Source organism: Halichoerus grypus, chromosome 9 (genome assembly GCF_964656455.1).
Source record: "Halichoerus grypus chromosome 9, mHalGry1.hap1.1, whole genome shotgun sequence".
Taxonomy (NCBI): domain Eukaryota; kingdom Metazoa; phylum Chordata; class Mammalia; order Carnivora; family Phocidae; genus Halichoerus; species Halichoerus grypus.
In genome coordinates, this window is record NC_135720.1 from 17,604,071 (window position 1) to 17,627,380 (window position 23,310).

Consider the following 23,310-nt stretch of genomic DNA (forward strand, 5'->3'; position numbering starts at 1 on the left):
AATGTCATGCATGCCTGTTCCCCCAAACAAAAACTGAATGACCAAATAAAAAGCAAGACAGGTGACCATTTCCAGTGAATATACAGCATTATCATTTCCCTGAGGTTTCGTCAAGCAAATATGGCGTTTTTTGAAAGACAAAAGGATCAAGTTTAAAGAGTAAAGGAAACTGTGCACTTTCAGATAAAGTGGAGGTGATATGACAAGAAGGATGGAAAAGGCTGTTCAAAGTAAACCAAGCAAGGAAATTAATCCCATAAATCCAAACCAAACCAAACAACCCCAAAAAACTGTTGTTACAAATGCTTATTTCCCCTTACATTCTCTGAATAACTGGGAAATTAAATTTTGTCTTCCTGATTGTGTAGTTACACTTAACAGGAAAAGGTATGTGCAGATTTCTAATTTAGTACTGAACATGTATTTCAGCAAGTACTAGAACTGTCCAGTACTACCTCAGGCTCATAGTACCTTAAAAATATCCAGCCTTGGGTGACATCTGGGATAGAGATTACATAGTACCACCATGTTTATAGGGAGGAAAAAACTTGGTGCTTGAAAAGAAACTTGCCCCATGTCCATAACTCAAGGTCAGTGAAGAATTAATCACTGGCCCACAATTTCAGTAGCACAAATCTTGGAAATATAACTTCTAGAAAGTCTTGCAGAGGTTACATTATTAACCTGGCAATAAAGGTGAGGGAGACGCATGAGGAATTCAAGGTACTCAAGGTGGAAAAATTCTCAGTATAACAAGATTTAAGTTCATGGGGATGAGTAACCAATTAACAGAAAAGAGGTAGATCTGATCTGTCAAGGTCATGTGCAGATGAACTGGGCAGAGCCCTTCTCAAGTTAATAAATTATACCAAGATTGGTTCGCCACAGCATTTTACAGAAGACCTATGGGTCAGAACTGAAGGAGTGAGAAAGAGAATTCTGTTATTGTACAACAAACACAGAACCAACCACAAACTATCACCATGATGTATAGAAAGAACCAGAAGGGAAGTTGTCACAGTATTAAAGTGTTAGAAGATTTGTACAAATGAGAAAAGATAGAAAATAAGCTCTAGGGGCGCCTGGGTGGCTCAGTTGGTTAAGCGACTGCCTTCGGCTCAGGTCATGATCCTGGAGTCCTGGGATCGAGTCCCGCATCGGGCTCCCTGCTCAGCGGGGAGTCTGCTTCTCCCTCTGACCCTCCCCCCTCTCATGCTCTCTCTCATTCTCTCTCTCAAATAAATAAAATCTTTAAAAAAAAAAAAATAAGCTCTAGCAAGAAAGTCAACACGTGGGAACATCTGGAAAACCTAAGGGCTAGGATGGACCTACCGATCCTTTTGGAATAGGGAAGGTCATTTTAGGGATGGCATGGACCAATCGGTCTCCATTTCCACAAGAAGCAGAACTCAACTGAATGAATAGAAGTTAGAGCAGTTGTCCGGGGAAGAATATCTGACGCATGAATGTGAAGGAGCCCCAGGAAAATCCCCTGTGGGAGGCTGCACTATAGTTTATTCCTTCAGACCCTTAAAGGGGGACGCAGCTAGCAGTCCCAGTGGACTGAACAGGGCATCAAGGGACAGGGGGCCAGGAAGCCCACAGAATTCCTCACCCTGTGCCATGTTGTATGGGTTCCTGTGCAAGCTAAAATTTGGGTGCTAATTTCAGGGAGGAAAATGCTTTTATTCTCAAGGTTGAACATAAGTCTCACCCTAAAAAGCAATCTTACTAGGTTTCTAATAACTCAGTAATAAAACTGAAAAACATTTTTGAATGTAAGTACTTTATTCCCTGCTATGTACAGAAGAATCTATGGGGGCAGTGGAAGACATTGCTAAATGTCCACCCCTCTGTTTAAAGAAGATAGACAGACTATCAAATAGATTTAAGTAAAACCAAAGAGCTCTAGTATTTTTTGCCCCTCTACATTTAAGAACTTTCTGCTTGGCCCTACTAATAAAAGAAACGTACTTGACGATGTTTTCAAAATCACCAAATCTGTGATTGTGTTGATGACAATCTTTCCGTGAGCCAGTTTCTATTGTTTTAATTAACTGAAAGAATAAACATGTCTTTTAAGAGCAAAACGTCCTTCTGTTTTGAATCAGCTTCTTTGAGGTCAAGTGACAGGATGGCTGAGAATCAAGACGGCCACTCCTAGGAGGAGGCCAAACCCCACCCCTGTACTCTGAAAGCCCTCCCCTGGATCATCATCGGTGTTTAGTTTCAATTAAAAATCAAACGGCTTCAACTGGCAAGAGGCCAAATGGAAAGGAAGCTATTGCTAAAGGAGAGTAGGGTTAGAAATCTGAGGTGATGGCGGGATGGACCCTGAAGTCATGAAGTCAGGAGCAGAAGAGAGGGGGAGGGCGCCAGGCGCCACGGAAGAGAGGCCATAATGCTTGACTGCACCTCACAGAAATGCCAAGGCCGTCCTGGTGACCATCTCTGTGACTCACAGACTTCTGGTGGATTCTCAAGAGAACCCTTTTAGTACAGCGGTCGACCGTGGCGGCCCACTTCCTCTTGGTCTCCTCCTCCTCCTCCAGCAAGCACCGCCTCAGGTCCTGCCTCTCGGCCTTGCTCAGGGTCCTGTCGGAGGCAGGACGCACTAGCTGGGTCAGGCTCAGGTGGCCGTAGAGGCTCCGCTCCACCACGTAGGTGATATTGAACTCGCTGACCGCGGGCCGCCCGCGCACCCTCCTGCTCGGGGCGCCGCAGCCCCCGCCCCCTTTGGGTTTCGGCCGGGGCAGCTGCAGGTCGCAGGCGGTGCCGTGGACTCCTTTTCTGGAGGGACGCTGGCAGAGAGAAGCTCTGGAACATGAATAGTTAGTATCCATCTTCTTCAAGCGGATCTGCTTCCGGACACTCTGGACCTCCTCCAGGGACACCAGGAGGTGGGGCCTGCGCCGGCGGCTGTCATAGAAGCACACGCCGTCCGTACTTACCCCATGGCTCAGGGACCCGAGGCCCTTCTTCATCTCGCCCTCCGTCAGGGAGCGGGAAACCTTCTGGGCCTTTTCTTCTTCCGGATAGGAGAAGAACGTCCCCATCTTCTTGGGGGGCTTGATCAGGCCCCGGCTCTCTCCTTTGCTGAAGGTTTTGACCAACTTCCGGCCGGCTCCCCAGGTATCCAGGCTGCTGGACGATGGAGAAGTGGTGAGGGGGTCTGAATCATCTTCCGGAGGTTTCTCAGGAGAGCCATCAAAGAAAAATGGCTTCTTGTGCACTCCAGAGTAAAGGGCGGACCTTTCATCCAGGCCCGGGGAGTTCTCAAACAGGTGCTCCTCCCCGCCTGGAGGGAAAGCAATACGGACAGGTTCACGGTCTCTTGTACATACACCTCTACGTCCTCTCACCCAGATCTTTCTTTTCGTTATAGCCCCTGCCCTACAAAGAGTACGCTAATCCTCACAGACACCACAGCGATCCCCTCCCCGTATCACTTACCCTCTTCATAAACCCGGCTCCCGCTCAAATAAATGCATGTAAAAAATAATCCAACTGTGCAAATGTATGGTTTCGCACAAACTTAATGTTAAAAGGTACTGGGTGTGTTTTCTTCTTCTTTAAATATCTTTGTAGAACAAACACCTTAAGAAACCTACTCAAAATGCCATTTGGAAAACCTAAGCCAGTCATTATCACCATACTCTTTAGCCCCTAGCATTTAAAGATAATTACCCTTCTCCTCCCCGCTCCAAACAGGACTACCCTCCCCCAGTTGGTAAGGGCTGTCCTCAGAAGCTAGGAATCAGAATCTTTCCCCCGTCTGAAAGGCCCTCCTGTTGAGTCTGCTTGGTTTTTTACAGAGTGTGATGAATGTCCCATGGCCGACAGCGATTTTTTTTATTGGTACATGTGCCATTGAAGTAATCAAATCCCCAAGGCAGTTTGGGTGCGAAGACTCCATACAGGGTGATAGCGTGCAAGTGCAAATGACAAATGGTCCCCAGGGGACAAGCCAGACACAAAAAGTTAGGGAACTGGGGGATTCCAGCCAGACACAGCCCTCCACTGGCCCTGCTAGGAAGCAGCAAGGGCATTTCAGGGCCTGGCCACGCAGGCAGCCCCATCGAGCTTCCACTTTGTTTCAAGGACTCCAGCTCTTGAAGCCTTCCCCGGAGCAAGGTATTGAGCCAAGCCTTCCGGAGCCCAGTGGAAAGGTTTGGACTCACTGGCAGGAAAACTGAGTTCTTTCCTGCGTGTGTTATGTGAACAGATGTGAAAAAGAAGTAGGTCAAACTGTGGGTGTAGCGATCCTAACTGGCTGTGTCCCTTTAATTATAAGGAAACGTTTGAGCACTGCAGCTTTCCACCAGCTGAACTGTGAAAAGGAAAAAATTAGAAGTTCCTTGGAACAGAGGGGTGGCCCTAAATACACCAGCTGGGGTGGGTAAATGTCAGAGCGAGCTGCTCACTTCAGAAGGGGAAGGACGAAAGGACTGGCAGCAGTCCTTTCAAATTCTATTCTTACTTTTCCAACTGATGGGAGTTATTGTTACAAATGTAAAGAAAATCAGAACTGCGGTTATGAAATACAACCCCCAGATGGATTCTGATGTCACGGAGATGGTGGTGGGGAGGGAGGTTCACGACTGTGTCCAGCCCAGAGTTCCGTGTCATCTGCAGCACAAATGTATTCCCTGGAGGATCATCCCCGGATCCTTCACGAGAGCGTAAAAGCAAAGTCTAGGCTTCGGAGGGGATATTCGCCGGACCAGAGGCAATGTGCAAACATCGTGAACGTCTCCTGCTCTTTCCTCAGGACACCTGACTAATAAGGTATGGAGGCCACGGGTCCTTCTGCTGTGAGAAGTAAACATGGCAATCTCCTCTAGATCAAATCCAGCCTCCACTCTCAGGAAGAAGGGACGGGGCCCAGATGAGAGGCACAGCCTGGTGGCAGAGGCAGCCCACCCTGGACTCCTCTACAAACGTGTCCAGACCACAGACCACGGTTTACATTTAGCCCAGGTGTCCACAGAGATGGCAAGGCCCTCATCCACCTACAGTCTGAAGGGGCCTTGGGGAATTCGGGTGGGTCACTGGGTACTTTAACGACCTGTCACCCAACAGCGGTCTGGAGATTTTCTGGACTCTGTATTTAGAGATGTCATCAGAGCTTCCCTACTTCCACGGCACATGGGAGTCTGGAACCAGCTGGTAGGCACCTGCCCGTGACCTACAGCTCTGCGTCCTGTTCTGAAAAGTCTGCATTTGGTAACTGGAGGGAAAAGTGGCCAGTGCTTCCCCAGTGGCTGCATCAGCCCGTGTGCTGAGGGCAGGCCTTGCCGGGGGTAGGTTCTTCGGTGGTGGGTCTGCCCCGTGGCCTGAAATCCCAGCCTGGACTTGATTCCTTGGGCTCAGAGCACCACTGCTCCCATTCTGGGACCTCCAAGTACAACCATCCTTTGGAAGAATGGCAGTCAACATGCAAGGCCCCGTCGTGATTTGGTGTGACCTACTTCACACAATGACCTTTATCTATCCTCGTCACTGAGATGAGAATGCAGAAGGAAACGCGGCTAGGGTATGGGGTGACTTAATGCCAAGAACCCAGCTTTATGCCCTGATTCCAACTCTGATTCTGCCACTCACCGTCTCCATGACCTTGGGCAATAATTTCATCTCTCTGAGTCTGTTTCCTCACCTGTAATAACTTCTGCCTATCCTAGAAATATCTACTTCAAGACTACTGAAGATGATAAAATTAAATGAAAAGAAGTATGTGAAGGCACTTTATAAGCTAAAAAGCACCGTACAAAAGCTAATGATTCATTACTGGGTCACAGATAAGCTGGGCCAATGAGGGAAGAGGGTCGGTGGGTATCGGCTCTAGGAGAAAAAACACAAAAAGGGCAGACGAAGGGCACTGACCTGGCCTATGACTGAATATCGTCTAGCGTCATCCGTGCCCTGGATAAGGACTTGAAACTCAGTCAAAAGGGTGAGACTAGGTGAGAGACTCTAACTCTCCTGGCTCTTCCAGGACTCCAGAGCTGAGGGGTGGGGAAGGGGTGGGAGCAGAGTGGAGTCCAGGTCACCCGGACTTAATTCTGGGCCTTCTGCCAGCCAGCTCAGTGACACTGAGCGAATTATTTAACCTCTTGGTGTGTCCGTCCCCTCATTTGTGAAATGAGGATGGTATTAATGCCCGCCTCTGGCGGCTATTCTGAGGATGACGTATTAAAAGGAACATAAAATCTAAAGTGTGTAGAAAAGTGGCTGGCACACAGGATGCTCTCAGTACAGGTGAATAATCTTCAGACAACTTAGTATTGGCACAGACATGTAGGAAGTGAAAGGCTCAACTCTTTGAAGGTCCCGGGGCAGTGAGGGAGGGGTTACCGGGAATGTGAGTCTTTCCTGCTTTGCAGAAGCAATGGTCAAGGAGCAGCTCTTTTGCCAATGAGGAACCTCAGAGAGTGCTACTCTACAGGATTTGGAGGACAGTTCTAGTCTATAGTCTGGCTGGGGGGCAGCCCCACGCGGATGCCCTGAGCTGCACACACACACCTGACTCCTCTCCTGGCAAAACCGACAAGTCCAGTTAGCGGCAGCCCAGCGCCCCAACTCATCAGACACCAGAGGCTAATGGGGACTCAGGCGCATTTAATCCATCTTCCATCAGTGGCACCTAATTCATAACCAGATGAATTACAGTTCAGGGCTAGAAGCCCATGCAATTACTACTTCTTACCCTAAAGCTACCCCTCTAGGTATATTTTTCCCTTTTGTCAACTACGGCTCTGAGAGATAGTTCAAAAGGCAGCCCTAATGCCCACGACAACTCTGTACGTACGGGCAACTGGGGGGTAGGCCCAGAGTACCCCGCACGGCACTCCTGTGTCCTCGTTTATGGACGAGACCCATCAATCCATTTGCTGTGTTTTGAGATTTAATTTTGGCAAGTGAGAGAGGTTTGTTTTAAAATGTGGTACCCAAGGTTGAATGATGGCAATTCCATATGGTTCTCCTTACTCTTCCAACGGACACTACGTGCGTGATTTTGTTAAGAGCCGCCCGTGAGAGGAAATCACGCTATATTCTTGTACTGTGAAACCATGACTGACACGCAGGTATTAAAACAACCAAATGTAAAATCAGCATCACACCCAAAGGCAAGCAGAATAACCATGCAAGAAGACACCCACACGAAACCTGGAATTCAACACAACTCTGTGAAGTTGCCCATAAGCACGTCTCTCTTGCTGCCCCTCCTCCCTTCTTTTCCTTTTTTGCCTCCATGCTCTCCTCGTAATCCCCTCACCTCCAATATTTCTCTAGTGGAGTTAAGCTGGTAAATAATTACAGCAAACAGAAATTTAAAAACAGCAATAAAAACAGGAAACCCTCCTCTATGTAAGTCAGGGGAAATCCCAGTTCTCTTCACGCTTTGATTTTATTTGTGTACGACAAAAAGGCCTCTCAAGGGACGCCTGGGTGGCTCAGTCGGTTAAGCGGCTGCCTTCGGCTCAGGTCATGATCCCAGGGTCCTGGGATCGAGTCCCACATCGGGCTCCTTGCTCGGCGGGGAGCCTGCTTCTCCCTCTGCCTGCCTCTCCCCCTGCTTGTGTTCTGTCTCTCTGACAAATAAATAAATAAAATCTTTTAAAAAAAAAAAAAGGCCTCTCAATGATCATTTTCAAATCTACACGTTAAATTTTTGAAATTCCTCAAAATGTAGATATGACATTTTAACAAGTCATGTGCTTTTTAAAAATAAGACCTATTCTTTCCAGTACTTTTTTCCAGTTCACTTATCATTTTCCAAACAGGAAATCTTATTCTTTTACTTTATCCTTTTGGGAGAATCTTACAAGATGCTGCAAATGCACACTGCTAACAACAGGAGTGATGAATATGGGTGAGATTTAAGCTGTCATAATCACACTTGAAAGGTTAACTATTCACTACAATAAATCCAAGCTCATGCCCCTTTTGACGTAATTGCTTCATCTGACAAGCTGCTTAGCCAGCAATATAGCTCTTAAGATCCACTTAGAACAGAAGGTCCTTAGAGCCCCACCTGAACCGAGTCCTGAGACTGTTTATAGGAAGAACAAATCATCCCTTGGAGATCTGAAAGGATATTAAGTGCCTCGATTGTTGGATGTTTGTTTGAGATGGATGTATATCAAATCTGGACTAAATTCAATGGGCAAAAACTGTGGAAAGAGCCGAGATGCCCTTCAACAGATGAATGGATAAAGAAGATGTGGTCCATATATACAATGGAAATATTACTCAGCCATCAAAAAGGATGAATACCCAACTTTTACATCAACACGGAAGGGACTGGAGGAGATTATGCTAAGTGAAATAAGTCAAGCAGAGAAAGTCAATTATCATATGGTTTCACTTATTTGTGGAACATAAGGAATAGCATGGAGGACATTAGGGGAAGGGAGGGAAAAATGAAGGGGGGGAATCGGAGGGGGAGACGAACCATGAGAGACTATGGACTCTGAGAAACAAACTGAGGGTTCCAGAGGGCAGGGGGGTGGGGGGATGGGTTAGCCTGGTGATGGGTATTAAAGAGGGCATGTACTGCACGGAGCACTGGGTGTTATACGAAAACAATGGATCGTGGATCACCACATCAAAAACTAATGATGTACTGTATGGTGACTAACATAATAAAATAAAATTAAAAAAATAAATAAATTCAATGGGCAAGAACCATCATCTTTTGGGCACAGAGGCTACTGCTGAGAAGTTATAAGATAAAGCTGATGTAAAGTGGTGTACGCTCAACATTAAAGCTGTACCACATCTTGAGAAGACTTCCTTGTCACACACCAGCCATTTCCCATCGCTGTAACACGAACAGTACTAAGCCTCCCGGGATGCTGGGCGCCAGGATCCCTAACGTGCTGAGCAATGCCCTGCTCACACGCAGACCTGAGGCACTCGCTGCAGCCTCAGCTGGAATGCAATCCATTTTCCAGTTGAAATCATACTTTTTCTACTGAAGAGCTGACCCCGCCTGATTTAATTTGGAATAAGCAGGGTAGAGCGTGTTTTTTTTTTCTTTTTTTACCTTCGGTGCTGGGCTTTCTCATCTCTTCCACTCTGATCAGTTTCTTCCTCACTCTGCGAGTGGAGTTGACCAGCTTGTGTAACCTCTTAAACTTCACCGACTCCTCGGTCTCATCATCCGATTGTTCTCTTGACTGGCAAAGAAACAAAAGAAAAGTTAATCAGATCATTGCCCCAGAGCCGTCTGCTCTGGCAGCCGGGTGCAGCCTGGCCTCCCCACCAGTCTGAGCTGTGTGGCTGCACCTGGGGCGCCCACCGACCGGGCCCCTGGGGCTCACGAAGCCACACACACCACCCCAGGTCCCAGGCACCGCGACACACCCCGGGGCCCTGGACCGGCGCGGGGCCTCCTTCTGGCGAACTCCGACAGGACTCTCTCCGCCAGGCTGGCCCTGTCATTCCAGTCCCACTGCTGTGGTTTGGGCCCGGCTCTCATCTGTCTGGCCCATCAGGACTGCTCAACGTGGTCATCAACTACTCCTCCAAACCAAAATTCTGTTGACTTGTTCCAGTCCTCCCCCAAAATCAAAAACAGCAGGGCAGGAAAAGGGAAGAGAAGCAAAAAGCCGCCTCCTGTGCCATTCGTTAGGTGGGCCTGCCACACCTCGGCCATGCCTTCCGCCTCTCCCGGCTCCTTGTGAGAGCTCGCAGGGCGAGCATGAGGACAGACCCCGCATTCCTCCGCGAGGGACAAGGGAAAAAGCTGACCTTTTCAGCCATACAGTACAGTGCATATTCCCCAGCATCCCATTTCATTTTGCAGCGATTCAAGTATGCTCAACCCAGCTGTTTTCCCTCAAGTATCAAACATTACAGAGAGGAGAGAAAAAAAAAATCTCTCTGCAGCAGTGACCCCAGTGAAAACAATCCTTTCCTTGTGAACAAAATGAGGGTTTCGGTTCCAAGTCAGCTCTAACATTCAATATGCAGCTTCCTCTGTTTTATCTGTTCAGAATGTGAAAAAGCAAAAGCAATCTGCAGCTCCAGGGGCGTGCTGCACGGGCCGGGCGCTCAGGCGGTCCCGGGAGCGCGGAGCCCGGCCGAAGGGCGAGCCTCCACGCACCCCAGGCAGCCCGGGAGCAACCCCAGCTGACCCTACACATCCTGGCAACAACCTTCTCTCCCACTTCCTCAAACCTAGTTCACAGAAACAGTAAGGACAGAGATGCCTCATATAAACAACAAAGCAAAACAAAAATCACAGCTCTGAACAACTGGCCTAACATGAAGCCGTTCCCCCGCGAGAAATCGACAATCGAATAGGTACTCGAGGATTCGCGGAGAACAGTGGTTCAAGGGTAAAAAAGGTGGAGATTCCATGAATTAAATGGTGCCGCATGTTGTGAGTCCGCAAATATTTCTGTAGCATTGTGGCACTACGTAAGGCGAAAATACAACCCATTTCCTGGCCTCTGTCCTCACCCTGGAGCTCCCAGTATAAGGCCATTGTACTTTCTCTCTGCAGGACTATAAGCAAACCATTCACCCACTGAAGAACAATTATGATAACCCAGAAATGGCAAGTCATCAGGACAGGGGGACTTCTCAGGCTTCTCTTCTGTGAACTGTATTCAATGTCTCCAAAATTCCTAGATAAGATGTTGCATCTCCATTTCAGAATTAAAGTGAACTACTGCTTAGCTGAGCATAAAGAAGAGAAATGGAACCCCCAGGTAATGGGGGAAGGAGGTTACACCGCATGCTGGCAATGAGATTTAACACGTTTGGTCTAAAACTTACAATGTAAACAATTAAAACGAGATAGGAAGTATAGCTTCTGCTACCTAATGGTATTGTCTGGTTTGAATTTCATTTTTACTTGGCTGAACTGTTGATGTGTGATGAAAATGGTCAGAGTGGTCAACCAGAGGAATGAGAACTGGGTAAACCCTCATTCTGGGTAATCAGCACCTGAGCAAAACCATACTGCATGGAATTACACAGAAACATTTAAAGTATTCTGCCTTCTTGATGTGTCTCAAAAAGCTAAGCAATTCTGAGAACCAACATCATAGGGGACAAACCTAGAACATGTTTATAACTGTCACATTAAAAAATTCTTAAGTCAAAAAGGAAGAAAGAAAGAAAGAAAGAAAGAAAAAAATTCTGAAGTCAAGTGAAAAACGAAATGAGCACAGGTTGTTTATAATCAAGACACAGGAAGCTATGTTAGAGAATGAAAATCAGTGATGTGTGTGTGTGTGTGTGTGTGTATACCTTGTACCTAGCTTGGGGGTTGCTACCACTGCTCGTGGTGGTGGTTGGGGGGGAGCTCTGTGTGCCTGTGCATTCCACAAAGACAAATCACATGTAGGAAACATGCCATCAGAGGGAACTTCTGAGGGGGAAATGAAATAAGTTAAACCAGGACAACAGAATTAAAGGGAAAGATCCCCTCCCCAAGTCCTACTTTCCTCTGTCCTGATTCACTGTGGTGAAAAATAACATATTCCAGGTACTTGTTTAATTGCTTTCACATGTTCCATCTATTTTTGAGAAACAGGAGCTCTTTAGAACTTTGAACTAATGTTATTTTTATTTTTCTTAAAAAAAAAAAATGAAGATTTTAGGGGTATTTGCCACTGACAAATCACAAATCCTAGCAACCAGTAACTTTTCATTATCATGGTTTGGACACTAAACAAGGCAGATGCAGCACAATGTATATGAAGAAAAATGTAAGATAAAACCAAAGTCAATCAAGATACATCCTCCCTTGAGTCAGCCTAGAAGTCACTGGAGTTCACCAAGTGTATCCCAAGGATGCTTTTTATTGATAGAGAGGTGTTGACTTCTCACTTCCTCCTGAGTCCAGAGGATAAGGAGTTGTGAAATATTTGCCTTTAAAAAATTCTCTCCAGCTGTTTTAACATAAAGACTCTGTAAAAGGCATGCATTTCTTTTAAAATGGGGACTAAAGCTTACATTCCTCATTTCATGTTTCTCCTTTTAAATTAGCACACACCACTTCCCAAATACTAAAAATAACTTATTGTGTCTTTTTTTAAAAAATATTTTATTTATTTATCTAAGAGAGACAGAGACAACGAGAGAGAACATGAGCGGGAAGGAGGGGGAGAAGCAGACTCCCCGCTGAGCAGGGAGCCCAATGCGGGGCTCGATCCCAGGACCCTGGGACCATGACCCGAGCCGAAGGCAGACGCTTAACTGACTGAGCCACCCAGGCGCCCCTTGTCGTGTCTTTTTATTCAGAAAATTACACCCCCAGAGATGAGGCTGTAAGAATTTTAAAATAACTATTTAATTAAGAAGAGTGTGCATGAAATCTTTGCACCCGGAGGAACTTTGGTAAAAGATGAAGGAAATCTGCATTACATATAAAATGAATGGTTGATTCCAAGAAACAGACTCCTAGACTGAACAGAACTACTAGAAAACAGGTTTTAAACAAACTGAAGTGAAGAAATAACAGTGTATGTTTATGCACGTTGTAACAGGACACGGTATTCTCCTCCTCTCCCTGTCCTGCCCCAGGTCAGAGGACTAAAGTAAACTTAAATTTGATCATCGTCTAAATGAGAAGGTGAAAACTAAATCATCTGTATAAAACTCCCACCTCTAAACTTTAGTCGTAAAAGGCAATTAATGTATTCCACCAAAGGATGTGGAAAAATGGATTTACATTACTGTAAATAGAAACATTTGATTTCCAGCCTTTCTCTTGCAGATTTTTCCACCAGAAAGCCCATATGGCTCAACTTTTAATTACTTTGGCTAATGCTATATGTAGTAATTCTGTGGTGAATGCTTAAGTGTTTCATTTCTGGTTTCCATGGCAACATTACATCAGATTGCAGACAGCTGGCTCCACAGTTTTAAACCATAACAAATTGACCAAGCCAAGGCACAAAACTAGAGCTGCTTTAAAGAGATAGTACACCATTTGCCTGCCAGGGTGCTGAATGAGGAACCTATGGGGCCCACTTGGCAGGCGAAGGAGGGTGGAGCCTCCTTCTTTCTCAGCTTCTTTTGGAACATGTGCGTCCTTGACACATCTGCAATGTTCTAATAGGAAAGACATGGAGCGAGCATGGAGAACTTTCCATAACACAGCTACATCAAGGATGACCAGGAAAAAGGAGCACAATTAATAGCATCTGTAGATAGAAAAATTTGTGTGCTGGAGCAAACGAAAAGCATCCCCTCACTCTCAAGCCTGTCAGTGCAGGTCGGTACCAGGTAAGATACTCCACTGGACCCAGTAAAAAGAAAAAAAAAACAAAAACAAAAGAACATTTCTTCCAACTCTGATGCGCTGTAACAAATGTTTTCCAAAAGCCACATAGCACGGTCCTGCAGGCACGGAAGCACCGTCCCATAATAGAAGTTAAACTGAACTTGCAAAGAGCAAACCAGAACCCTTCTGGGGACTGCTCGAGACCACGCTGAGCACAGGATTACGTACGACTTTGCCTTTTGCAGAAATACACTCAGCTTGCTTCCCCAGCTCCAAACACTCAGCACACTGTCCCAATTAGCAGCCAGACTAAGTCAGTTTATCTCCCCTGGAGCCACATAAGATATTTAAGCATTTCTGAATGTATCCTAGAAACTGGAAATGTATCCGCTTATGAAATTCACACAACGGTTTCTGGTTAACTGGGTGCATAATCAGACATAGACACTTCAACTTCCGAGATCCGCATCGTCAGTGGCATTAACCTTAAGGGAAGGAAGCCGATCGCTTGCAGGTTTATGAAAAGCGACAGCATGCAAGGCTGTCTGCAGTCAAGTCCTCCACACTGAAAGCCTCCATGATTGACAGCTGAGCTCCCACCACGTACACTCAATCTCTTGAGAATATTCTCAAAAGAATATTCACTCTTCTCCCCCCAAAGCTACATCTCCGCACCGGGTGAGCGTGCTAGGGAAGAGTGCTCAGGGTTACACAGCAGGGAAGGAAAGAAGGACAAATCTCGCAGAATTTGAATAGAAAAGACGAAAGCCATCACAGCCGGGAGCAATGGAAAAGGTTTTCCTTGAAGTGACAGAAAGCACATTTCCCCTTTGCCACGGAACACAGCCGGCGGACTTACCGGCTTCGGCATCGAGCAGGCGTGAGGGGCGACGCTGCGCTCGGCTGGCACCCCCGCCCCCTCCCCACGCTGAGAGCGGCTTCACTCCGGGTCCGTCAACTCTGTAATCTCAAAGTGAGCGTGAGGCACTCCTTGAACATGTTCCTTTGGAGTTACATGATCAGACAGGCTCCACCAACACAGATCAGTATCCGAAGGAGGAAAAAGTGAAGACACTGGATTCAATTAGCTGCTTTCTGCTTGCTGCCTGGTTCCCCCGTTCCTTGCTCACTGCATAACTTGTAAGAAAGGCATAAGTCATCAGCTCTAAGCAAATCTCCTATTCACCACCAGGAAAAAAGGGAGTGTTGTACGTGGCAAACAATCCCTGTTTTCACTGACGAAGGCTCCCTGACCTCCCGCTGGCCTCCAGTTCCTTAATTACTGTCTATGGAATTCCAGAGAGAGAAAAAAAGAACGCGGGAATCTGAGCAAATCCGGGACAAGGACTAACCCTTACAAGTGACTGAACTTAAAAAAGATCGCCTTCGCAGATATTCTTCCAAACACCCCCTGAAGGGAGTAGTCTCGATTGAAAATAGACACCTTCCAATGGCTATTTTTGACATTGCTGAATTAAAACTTGTGATTTTGGTTTTCTCCTGGAGCTGTCACTTTCTGTCTCTCCCCACTCCTTTTTTCCTATTTTTAACTACTAAAGTAAATGTGGGGCATTTCCTGTCCAGTGATGCCTCTAAAACGGTCTTACCAAATCGTTTCAATGATCACCTCAGACCAGCTGAGTTCTCTTGGATTCTAGAGATGCGTGCACAGGGCCTGTGTCACAAGAGGGCCATTTCATTTTCTCAAGGGCGTCTGGGAAGCCACAGGCACATGCTCTTACTGACACAGAATGTCAGCTAACAAGACAGGACTGAAAACCCGTATGAAGTCTCCACGGCATGGGTTGCAAGTCCTGTCTGGATTTCAGGAGTAAATTCATTCAATCAGGTAAGTCACGTATTCCCACTGGGCGGTCTGGCCGCCCAGTCCTAGGTGCCTCTCTCCTCGTGTGGGCCTCGATTTATGTATGTGCAAGGTCACCTCTCTTGGTAGGACACCACACACACACACACACACACACACACACCACACACACACCACACACACACACACACACACACACACCACACACACACCACACACACACACACACACCACACACACACCACACACACACACACACCACACACACACACACACCACACACACACACCACACACACACACACCACACACACACACACACACACACCACACACACACACACCACACACACACCACACACACACACACACACACTTTTTTACCATGCAGAGGTCCCAGGTGTGCCACAGAGCCCCATCCCCTTTTCCTGGGCCCCTTTGGCAGCTCTCTCTCTTCAGCAAGAACTGCATGAATTGCCCCCCCGCCCCGCCCCGCCCCACAATTTTCTTCCCCAGAAGTGTCTCCTCCTGCTGTTAATGGACTTTCTGATTACTTCTCCCCCGGGATCTGCTACACCTTCCCTACACGGCCTGGTCCTGCCGATCCGCTCCCCTACACCTTCTCTGGTTTCCCATCCACTCCCCTCCCCACTGTCTTCTGAGGGCCCACACGTACCACAAACGGTGGCAGGTGCTTTTCGGAGGTTAATCTTCCAACACCCCTATTTACTGAATGCTCATACTTCCCAGGCACCGTGCTAGGTATTTACATATTTGACCTAATTTCACAGCCAGTAAATGACAGACGCAGAATGTGAAACTTTGTGGTTTTGCTCCCACACCCGCAACCTGCACAGGAGCTTTTTCCCCCAAGACCGCCAACCACAGTGCATGCAAGGTTATGCTCAGAGTTCCTTAAAACGGTCAGTAGAAGTCCTTAGTTTCAGAATTCCCTGGTTACCTGGTGCGAACTGAGAAAACGTATTATGCCCCAATGGGAGGGGGGTAAAGGGAAGAGAGGAAAGCCACAAGACTTTGGAGCCTGAACAACCTGGTTTTCAATTTCCAAGTCCTCTAGCAAATCACTTCACCTCTATGGATCTTAGTATTCCTCCACGCAAATTTCATCTGATAACAGTGATCTTAAAGTGTTGTTTTAAAAATTGTGTCTGTACAATCAACGAGTGGAGCTCAGTGAGTGCTTATCACAGCTGTCATCTGTTACCGATTGGGATTCCAACAAGACTGATTTTAATTCTTAAAAACTGTTCTAGGTGCTGTGTACACAGCAAAGGCAAAGAAAACATGTGAAAGCTAATGATACGGCCAACATCTGAGGCTGGATCTGAACAGGCTGTTTATTTATTTATTTATTTGACAGAGCAAGAGAGAGAGAGCACAAGCAGGGGGAGCAGCAGAGGGAGAGGGAGAAGCAGACTTCCGGCTGAGCAGGCAGCCCGATGCAGGACTCGATCCCAGGACCCGCAGATCATGACCTGAGCCGAAGGCAGATGCTTAACCGACTGAGCCACCCAGGCGTCCCTGAACAGGTTGTTTAGATGCAGAGAAGATCCTGAGCAGAATTAGGAGCCAGAACTCTGGAATCTGGCAGAGGCAGGAGGTAGGCTCAGGTCCTTTTTATGCCACTTGTGAAGAGTGTGTGTCTTAATTTCTCTCATTTATAAAACAGGCAGTGATAAGCCTCCCAGAACTCTTGAGAAGGTAAAAAGGACCTTGAATGTGAGGCCTAGAGCCTGGTTGGCAACGGTGTAGTGTGAGATGCACGGGGCGCCTGGGTGGCTCAGTTGGTTGGGCGACTGCCTTCGGCTCAGGTCATGATCCTGGAGTCCTGGGATCGAGTCCCGCATCAGGCTCCCTGCTCGGCGGGGAGTCTGCTTCTCCCTCTGACACTCCCCCCTCTCATGCTCTATCTCATTCTCTCTCTCAAATAAACAAATAAAATCTTTAAAAAAAAAAAAAAAAAAGAGATGCACGGGAAGCCAGGCCCTGACTGCCCCAGGTTCTGTGAGGAGCTTGGGAGAAAGACCCATCCCTGCTTATCCTCCTAGAGGCCTACTCCTCCTGCGTGCGCCGTTAGCTGTCGCTGCCACAGCCCTCGGAGGATGATTCAGGTCTTTATGAAGGTACTCAGCGTTGGCTACTACATGGGCGTCCAACACAGCTCATCCTTTCAAAGACAGGAAGGTCTACAGGGACCATGTCTGACCCCCCAGCCTGTACTCATGGTGCCCAGCACGGGGCCCACCCACAGCGGGCCCTCGGTAAACGTGCGTGTCTTCCATGTGCCATGGATAAGTTTAGACTCTCCAACCCCATCGTTCCCAGCCCCTGCTATGGTATCTGAGTAACTGTGGGATATTTGAGGGACTAGGTTGGGCCAGGCCACCCTGGGAAGCTTCTTGGTGGAGGGCAGTTGGAAACCGGGGAACACACTTCATGAAGGAAGGGCGTCTCTGGTCTTCTTCGCTGGGTAGTGGGCTTGAACTTAGCACACAGGAAGTGTGCAAATTTGTGGAGGACAGGTTTGAGCATCTGACGGCCACTCTAAGGAACTGTTCGTTAGGTCCTCAGAGCAAAGTCCAAAGGCCTTATTGTGGAGGGTAGGACTTTGCGTGGTTAGAGTCCTGTCCTGATTTCCAGTTTCTGTGTGGGTCTCTATGCAGACACTGTGTGGAAAGGCCTCTCATGGCATCTGGTTCTCATCCTTTGACTTCCTCAGAGCACCTCAAATACTCTTCTCTCTAATGTGCCTGCACACCTTTGCACTGGTGGATTCCTTTTTTGGGAACATCTCTGCCCACCCCATGGACTCTTCTAGCTCCTACCCATCCTTTAATATTCGGTCCTTATGTCGCCTCCCCTGGAAAGCCCTCCTGGCCTCCCTCCTCATCTTCCTTAGGCTGTGTGGTTGCAGAGCACACACAATCACAGGACTCAGCCCAGAATATGGGAATCACACAGTACTCAGTCCTTCACCCAGCTTCATGAAGACAATGGGCACTGCGCTATTTGTTTCTGTGACTATATTTCAGTAACATTTATTTCTGATTACATGTGATATATTTTTAATTGGAAAATGTGGAAAATGCAGATACAGGAGAAAAGAAAAGGAGAAGAAAGGAGGAGAAAAAGAAATCACCTATACCCTCCCACACTCAGATGGAAAAATTAGTCATTATTTTGGGACGCCTGGGTGGCTCAGTCGGTTAAGCGGCTGCTTTCAGCTCAGGCCGTGATGTCAGGATCCTGGGATCGAGTCCCGCATCAGGCTTCTTGCTCAGCGGGAAGCCTGCTTTTCCCTCTGCCTCTGCCTGCCACTCCCCCTGCTTGTGCTCTGTCTCTCTAACAAATAAATAAATGAAATCTTAAAAAAAAAAAAAAAAAGTCATATTTTGGCTGATATCCCCCCGCTTTTCTCACACACGCACACATGCGTGTGCACGCACCCCCCACACACTAGACACCCTTAGGTATCTATGTCTGTTTTGTGTTGTGTTGACAAAAAAGGATGACTCTGTGATCTTTAGCTGCTCCACCTTCTACACTCACAGTCACTATCAGGGTCCCCAGAGCCTCCCTCACACGAACACACAGTACGAGCAGAAACAAAGTGCCTGCTGAGCGCCGCGACCCTCTCTGAGCCACACCGCCACCTCTCAGCTTTCTCCCGGAGAAACCTTGGAGCGCTCAATGGATACTGTTCAAACTGTTTTAAAATCTGCTTTTTCTATTAATATGTTTTGAACATTTTCTCATGTCGACAAATGTCCAACAAATAAAATACAATATATTCATAATTCATTAGTATTCACTGAAGTAAGCCATGATTTTCATAACGCCCGGAATCATCGGACATTGGCATGTTTCCGATTTTTCAATATCATAAACAATACTCTGATGAAGAGTTTGTTGTAACATTTCTAACACATCTAACACATTCTTCTTTTTAGAAAAAATTATTATAGAATTTATGGGTAAAAAAATGGGCATAGCTTTAAGTCCTTTGATCTATATTAACACTTTTCTCAGGAGAAACACTGTACATATTATTTTTAAATCTCACAAGTAGTATAAAAAGAGTGTCTAGGGGTGCCTGGGTGGCTCAGTCAGTTAAGCATCCACTTGATTTCGGCTCAGGTCGTGATCTCAGGGTCTTGAGATCAAGCCCCACATCCAGCTCCTCACTCAGCGGGGAGTCTGCTTGAGATTCTCTCCCTCTCCCTCTGCCTCTCCCCCCCCACTCACGTGTGCACTCTAAATAAATAAATAAATAACATCTTAAAAAAAAAGAGTGCCTACTTCCTCACACAACTGTCAACCCCGAGCATTACAATATTCTTTTACACTGAGACAATTAAAATAGGATCTGTGTTTGTGATAAATAGATTATTGCCTGGTTGAAGTCAATGGATGGATGCACTGATTCAAGGTGTAAGGAAGAGCAAGGAACTGAAATATCAGTAAGCCGACTCTACCTGGGCCTGCAAAGGTAATAATCCAGACGTCTGGGGGCAAACAGAGCCCCCATGGAGGTTCAGAGATATGATCAGCATAAGGAGCTGTGATAAATGCGTAAGAGGAAGAAAGAGGCACAGGCATTCAGAAGTGGGAGAACTCACCTTTGGCTGGGAAAACCGAGGCATGCTTCACTGAGGGGAGGGGCACCTGCCGTGAATGTGGGGGCATTTCTGGGTTCCTCCGGGATGCTAGAAGGCCAGTGTTTAGATGGCCCCGAGGCTCACTTCTTTCTCCCCCTGACCTTAGATGCCTGCCTTTTTGGACAGGCAAAGAGAGATCCAGCTCGGCTGCCGCCCTGCTAAACAGCATGTGACCCAAATCAACAGCAGCTTTCTGGCCCTCCTCTTTTCCAAGCCTGATTTCATAATCTCTCCAACATGCCTGATCATCCTCCACTGGTCCAAGAAGTGATGCCTTCAAGGTCACTCCCTACCTTGGGGGCAGCACATTGGCTGCGGCTAGGGGATGTTCAAGATCAGCACTGATGATTGTCATCAGTGACCGGCTGTGGCAGGGGCCTTCCGCCCAGGCCCAGCCATCAGTTTAATGCGTTTCCTTTGTGTTTATGAAAAAAATTAGTCTCGCTCTCTAAAGAAGTCAGAATTACATTTTGAAGTGTTTATGAGTTGTCAGCGTAACTATAGACAATATGAAACACATTGTGGGGTTTTTTTTTTTTTATTTATTTCACAAAGGAATCAGGGAAGGACTCATCTGTTTAAGTAAGAAATATTTTGCTCATTAGCTGGTGACATCATTGCCCTCTGAAATTAGGAGATTTTTGTCAGCATATGGACAAAAAAAGGAGACTCCATTCTTCTCCCAGAGGTGCAGTATAACACTGAAATAATCTCTCTGGTAGTTTCAAAATTAACTAGTTGTCGCCAGATTTGAAGAAAGAAGAGGAAGAGGAGAATATAATTATATGATACTTTTATTTGTAAAAAGTATGTGAGAATTTGAGGTAATATTACTGTCCCCCAGGGGCAAAGGCCTGTCAGCACTTAATTCATTTAAGAAACTGTTTAAAGAACCAACTATAAAAACCAAAGGAACAGCAAACGACTGCTACATTCCACAATAAATTCTATTCTTTTTCTTAAACTCCTGAACTTTGCATTTTTTTAAAAATCACCCCCAAATAAACTTGCTAATATCCCCACAGGAGGAGGGAGAAAACAGGACTCTAGGAGTCCTACAGCCAAGTTTGCAGAGACTGGGATGATGGGTAAGCCCACCCATCCCAATTCTTCAAGTTGCCACGGAGCAGAAAATGCCTTTCTTTCTCCTCGAAGGGGTTGACGAGGATGAGAAAGGTAAGTGGAGGAAAGAGAACTGGATTCTTCCTTTACTCTGTGAATGTTTGGAAGTTTCTTCTGCCTGAGATTATGTAGCCCTGCCCATAGGCCAGAGAACCCCACTGTTCACATAAATTAGCTGAGTTAAGGTAACAAAGACATGATGGGAAGCAGTCAAGAGCTCTCCAGGTCCTTCTGTTAAGAGTGGGGTAGTGTTACCCAAAGCAAATCTATGGTGTCAAGCACACTGAAGACTAAAACAAACACCAAACCCACTCATTCTCGAGTGTGTTCCGTTCTCACATAGCCTGTGCCATGGAAAAAGGATGATTCAGAACAGAACTGCCAAGTAGGGCAATTACATACGCGTTTGAGGCTCTAGTTTCTGGAGCTGATAGAAGTTTTCATCCCAAAAGCGGTAAGTCTCCTAAGGGATTGGGTGGTGTTTGCAAAGTCACATTACTTTTATGGCGTCTGACACTGACTGATTCATGGATCAGGCACGATGACTTCTTGGACAGGGCTGCCAAACAACCTTGTCCAGGCATATGACGATGAAAAAATATAGAAAACTGATAGAACCTACATGGCAACGGAGGGGAGGTACAGACACCAAGTTCTATCCTTCAACCGAAACTTAGGCCACAGATCAGCACAATCGTCTCTTGAAGATGGAGGGAGATGCGCCAATTTCACTTCCTAGGGTCACGATCTATCACCTTAACATAACTGTCCTTATGTCTGTAGAACAAATAATAAGCAAACTTATTTTGACCGAATAGCTTCAATAAACAAATTTCCTTCCAAACTGAAGAAATCTAGGCCGAATCCTTAGAAGAGAATCATTCAGAGCTACAATTGTTGTTTGTGGTCCTCTCCTTGGCTATCAAGTCATGACGATTGCTGAAAACCAGACCACAGAATATCCTTCCCACAACAACTAACAAAATAAGCAACAGCCCCCAAAAAAACAAAATTACTAAAAACTAGCAAAAATACTTCACCAAGAGCACCCAAACAAGGAAATGCATATTATCTAATATATTAAGCTTTAAAACTTCATGGTCAGGGGAACCTGGGTGGCTCAGTTGGTTAAGCATTTGCCTTTGGCTCAGGTCACAATCCCAAGGTCCTGGGAACAAGTCCCGCATCGGGCTCCTTGCTCAGCGGGGAGCCTGTTTCTCCCTCTCCCTCTGCCTGCCGCTCCCCCTGCTTGTGCTCTCTCTCTCTCTAATAAATAAATAAAATCTTAAAAATAAAACTTCATGGTCGAGGGAGGAAACAAATTTCTGAAGACCAAAGAAAAAGGCCTCACTACTGTAAAAGCCACATTGGTAGGAATCTTGAGAATTATTCCATGGAATTTCAAATTTCAAAGGAAGTAAACTGTGTGGCCTTCCTTTTTTTTATTTTTTGATCTAGGACCAATGGAAATTGCTTCAGGAGAGTAATGAGTGAAAGGATGGAAAGTTAGTAGTAAGGCTGATCCTGAGTGAAATAACGCCTCTTAGAAATTCACCAGAATTGGGGGGAGGGGGGGAGAAGAAATTCACCAGAATTGGAGAAATGAATTTAAAGCAGACTGCCTATGGCCTACCCCTTCCCCCACACCATGTGGCATGAACCGCAGCGCAGCACATTTAACACAACCTTGGGAGAGGGAAGGCAGAGCCCAGGTATGCTAGCAAAGACCACATTCCCCCTCGGGGGGCGGGGGGGGCGGGTATCCCCACTTCTTATAGCAACAACAAACATGAATGGACCATAAAACAAAGCCCTCAACTGCAGCTTGGAAGAAGGGAAACAATCTCTTCTCAGCTAGCATGAGGAACAGGTCAAAACGGGATCTTCATTCTATCAGCACGAGTAGAAACTCTGACCTGAGCTACACAGGCATGATCAAGGTGAAAGGAAATGTATGACAACTATTCAAACAAACTTACGGCAAGGGGGAAAAAAGAGAGAGAAAAGCATGGAAGAACACAGAGATCCTATCTTTTGATCCCATCTCTCTATCAGATGAAAATACAACTCAAGGAGCAGGAAGAAATTCCTAACAGTTGCTTCACTCTATAAAATAATTTAATAAGAACACGAATTCAATTAAATCAGACTTCAAAGACAAGATGAGTAACATTAATGATATTAATTTAAAAACTGCAGTATGAAGGAAAGAGAGGACCAAAACAATCTATTGCAGAACCAGTTTGTAAGTAAGAATGAACAAAGAACCAGGATCTATACCCTAGAAGTCAAAATACTGATAGAGAGAAAAGCTGTATCATTTAAATCCATTTCCTCCTATGGTCCGAGTTTTAAGATTTACCCAGCTCTCCACCTAAGCTCAAGCCTTGCTATCTCTACCTGACACGTTTCTCTCTTCTCCTGGTGAGCTCTTCCTCGG

The 23,310-nt window shown here is 46.3% G+C and overlaps 1 protein-coding gene across 7 annotated transcripts in view; it reads right to left on the reverse strand.

The window, feature by feature from the left end:
- The window catches only part of SASH1 (SAM and SH3 domain containing 1), a 189,560-nt gene that overhangs the window by 32,206 nt on the left and 134,044 nt on the right, over positions 1-23,310 (reverse strand). For 3 of the 7 annotated variants that reach the window (XM_078054596.1, XM_078054594.1, XM_078054595.1), the window contains 2 exons: positions 9,050-9,182; positions 2,463-3,298 (listed from right to left, as the gene is read on the reverse strand). In XM_078054596.1, coding sequence (XP_077910722.1) covers positions 2,463-3,298; positions 9,050-9,182 — 969 coding nt within the window. Of the gene's footprint in view, positions 1-2,462; positions 3,299-9,049; positions 9,183-14,105; positions 14,629-23,310 lie in introns of those variants that run through there. The other 4 variants (XM_036095595.2, XM_078054597.1, XM_078054599.1 and 1 more) reach the window with 3 other exon arrangements.